This window comes from Carlito syrichta, unplaced genomic scaffold (assembly GCF_000164805.1).
Source record: "Carlito syrichta isolate Samal-C Ts95f unplaced genomic scaffold, Tarsius_syrichta-2.0.1 Scaffold126431, whole genome shotgun sequence".
Classification (NCBI taxonomy): domain Eukaryota; kingdom Metazoa; phylum Chordata; class Mammalia; order Primates; family Tarsiidae; genus Carlito; species Carlito syrichta.
Genome location: NW_007070527.1, coordinates 1 through 2,597, shown reverse-complemented (window position 1 = coordinate 2,597; position 2,597 = coordinate 1). Strand labels below are relative to the sequence as shown.

Sequence of the window (2,597 nt, the reverse complement as noted above, 5' to 3'; positions counted from 1 at the left end):
GGCCGAGGCTGTGAGGAAGGCGGCGGCGTGACGACGTCTGCCGCGTAGGTTAGAGGCTGCAGGGGGTGGCCGGCGCCAGCTCCCAGGCCTCGGAGAGTGACCTGCGGTGGAGCTGCCTCCTCGCAGCTGGAGAGCGGAGGGAGAAGATTGCTAGCTGGCTGGAGGTGCCATCCTCTGCGTGGCTGGCCGAGGGGCCCGGAGTCCAAGGCGTCTCTCGTCACCACTGCTCCCCGGAGCTCCAGGGTTAGAGACATGACCCGCGAGGGTCCGGCCCCGGTCCCGGGACCCGCAGCTCCGCTGAGCGGGTCGGTGCTGGCGGAGGCGGCGGTGGTGTTCGCGGTGGCGCTGAGCATCCACGCGGCCGTGTGGGACCGATACTCGTGGTGCGCGGTGGCCCTGGCAGTACAGGCCTTCTACGTCCAGTATAAGTGGGACCGGCTGCTGCAGCAGGGAAACGCTGTCTTTCAGTTCCGCATGTCCGCTAACAGCGGCCTGCTGCCCGCCTCCATGGTCATGCCTTTGCTCGGACTAGTCATGAAGGAGCGCTGCCAGGCTGCGGGGAATCCGTTCTTCGAACGTTTTGGCGTTGTGGTGGCAGCCACTGGCATGGCAGTGGCCCTCTTTTCGTCAGTGTTGGCGCTGGGCATCACCCGCCCGGTGCCAACCAACACTTGTGTCATTTCGGGTTTGGCCGGAGGTGTTATCATTTATATCATGAAGCACTCGCTGAGCGTAGGGGAAGTGATCGAAGTCCTGGAAGTCTTACTGATCTTCGTTTATCTCAACATGATTTTGCTGTACCTGCTGCCCCGCTGCTTCACCCCAGGCGAGGCGCTGCTGGTATTGGGCGGCATTAGTTTTGTCCTCAACCAGCTCATCAAGCGCTCTTTGACGGTGGTGGAAAGCCAGGGGGACCCAGTGGACTTCTTCCTGCTGGTGGTGGTGGTAGGGATGGTGCTCATGGGCATCTTCTTCAGCACTCTCTTTATCTTCATGGACTCAGGCACCTGGGCCTCCTCCATCTTCTTCCACCTCATGACCTGCGTGCTGAGCCTTGGTGTGGTCTTGCCCTGGCTGCACCGCCTCATCCGCAGGAACCCCCTGCTCTGGCTTCTTCAATTCCTCTTCCAGACGGACACCCGCATCTACCTCCTAGCCTATTGGTCTCTGCTGGCCACCTTGGCCTGCCTGATGGTACTTTATCAGAATGCCAAGCGATCGTCTTCTGAGTCCAAGAAGCACCAGGCCCCCACCATCACCCGAAAGTATTTCCACTTCATTGTGGTAGCCACCTACATCCCAGGCATCATCTTTGACCGGCCACTGCTCTATGTGGCTGCCACTGTGTGTCTGGCAGTCTTCATCTTCTTGGAGTACGTGCGCTACTTTCGCATCAAGCCCCTGGGTCACACTCTGCGGAGCCTCCTGTCCCTCTTCTTGGATGAACGAGACAGCGGACCACTCATTCTGACACACATCTACCTGCTCCTGGGCATGTCTCTTCCCGTTTGGCTGATCCCTAGACCCTGCGCCCAGAAGGGCAGCCTGGGGGGAGCCAGGGCCCTGGTCCCCTACGCAGGGGTCCTGGCCGTGGGCGTGGGTGACACAGTAGCCTCCATCTTCGGCAGCACGATGGGAGAGATCCGCTGGCCTGGAACCAAAAAGACATTTGAGGGGACCATGACGTCTATATTTGCGCAGATCATTTCCGTCGCTCTGATCTTAATCTTTGACAGTGGAGTGGACCTCAACCACAGTTATGCTTGGATCTTGGGGTCTATCAGCACCGTGTCCCTCCTAGAAGCGTACACGACCCAGATAGACAATCTCCTTCTGCCTCTCTACCTCCTGATATTGCTGATGGCCTAGCTATTGCACAGCAGCAGTGACGGAGGAAACGGATGGGGAGGATGAGTGGCCGTAGGAGACGGCTTCTTGGGCACGAGGACCTAAGCAATGAAAGCGAATCTGATTCTTTAGTTGATTTCAATTTCCAATAAAAACGCAAAGCTCTCCTGGTTCTAGTTTTGCTGGTGCTCAAAGAGAGGGAAAGGCTTAAAGGAGAGTACAGCAACTCAACCCAGGTAGATTCCCTTCTCTTACCTTGCAGTCACAGGGGGGCCGAAGTGGACCCTGGAGGCAGTAAAGTGTAATGATTAACACTTGAGGTTCTAGTGTCAAATTAATCTAGTCGGAATCCTTGGCTGTGGCGGGGCATGGTGGCTCATGCCTGTAATCCCAGCATTTTGGGAGGCCAAGGCCAGAGAATCGCTTGAGCCCAGGAGATCGATATCCGCTTGAGCCCAGGAGATCGAGATCAGCCTGGGCAACATAGTGAGACCCTCATCTCTACAAAAAACACAAAAATCAAGCCAGGCTCGGTGGCTCAGCCTGTAATTCTGTGCCTTTGGTGAGTGGATTGCCTGAGCCCGCGGGTTCGAGACCCGCCTGGGCAGCGAGACCTCATCTCTACAATAAATCAAAAAATCAGCCAGGCGTGGTAGCACATGCCTGTAATTCCGGCTACTCGGAAGGCTGAGGCGGAAGGATCGCCGGAGCCCAGCAGGTCGAGGCTGCGGTGGCTGGGGGCGACCACT

The 2,597-nt window shown here is 57.6% G+C and overlaps 1 protein-coding gene across 1 annotated transcript; it reads left to right on the top strand.

Moving 5' to 3' along the window:
• The first annotated feature begins 14 nt into the window (after positions 1-14).
• Positions 15-2,020, top strand: DOLK (dolichol kinase). The gene has a single exon (XM_008048611.1). The coding sequence runs from the start codon at positions 253-255 to the stop codon at positions 1,867-1,869; it is 1,617 nt and encodes a 538-aa protein (XP_008046802.1). The 5' UTR covers positions 15-252; the 3' UTR covers positions 1,870-2,020.
• The last annotated feature ends 577 nt before the right edge of the window (positions 2,021-2,597 follow it).

Coding starts and splice junctions, on each gene's coding strand:
- DOLK (XM_008048611.1), top strand. CDS start 253: ATGACCCGCGAGGGTCCGGCCCCGGTCCCGGGACCCGCAGCTCCGCTG.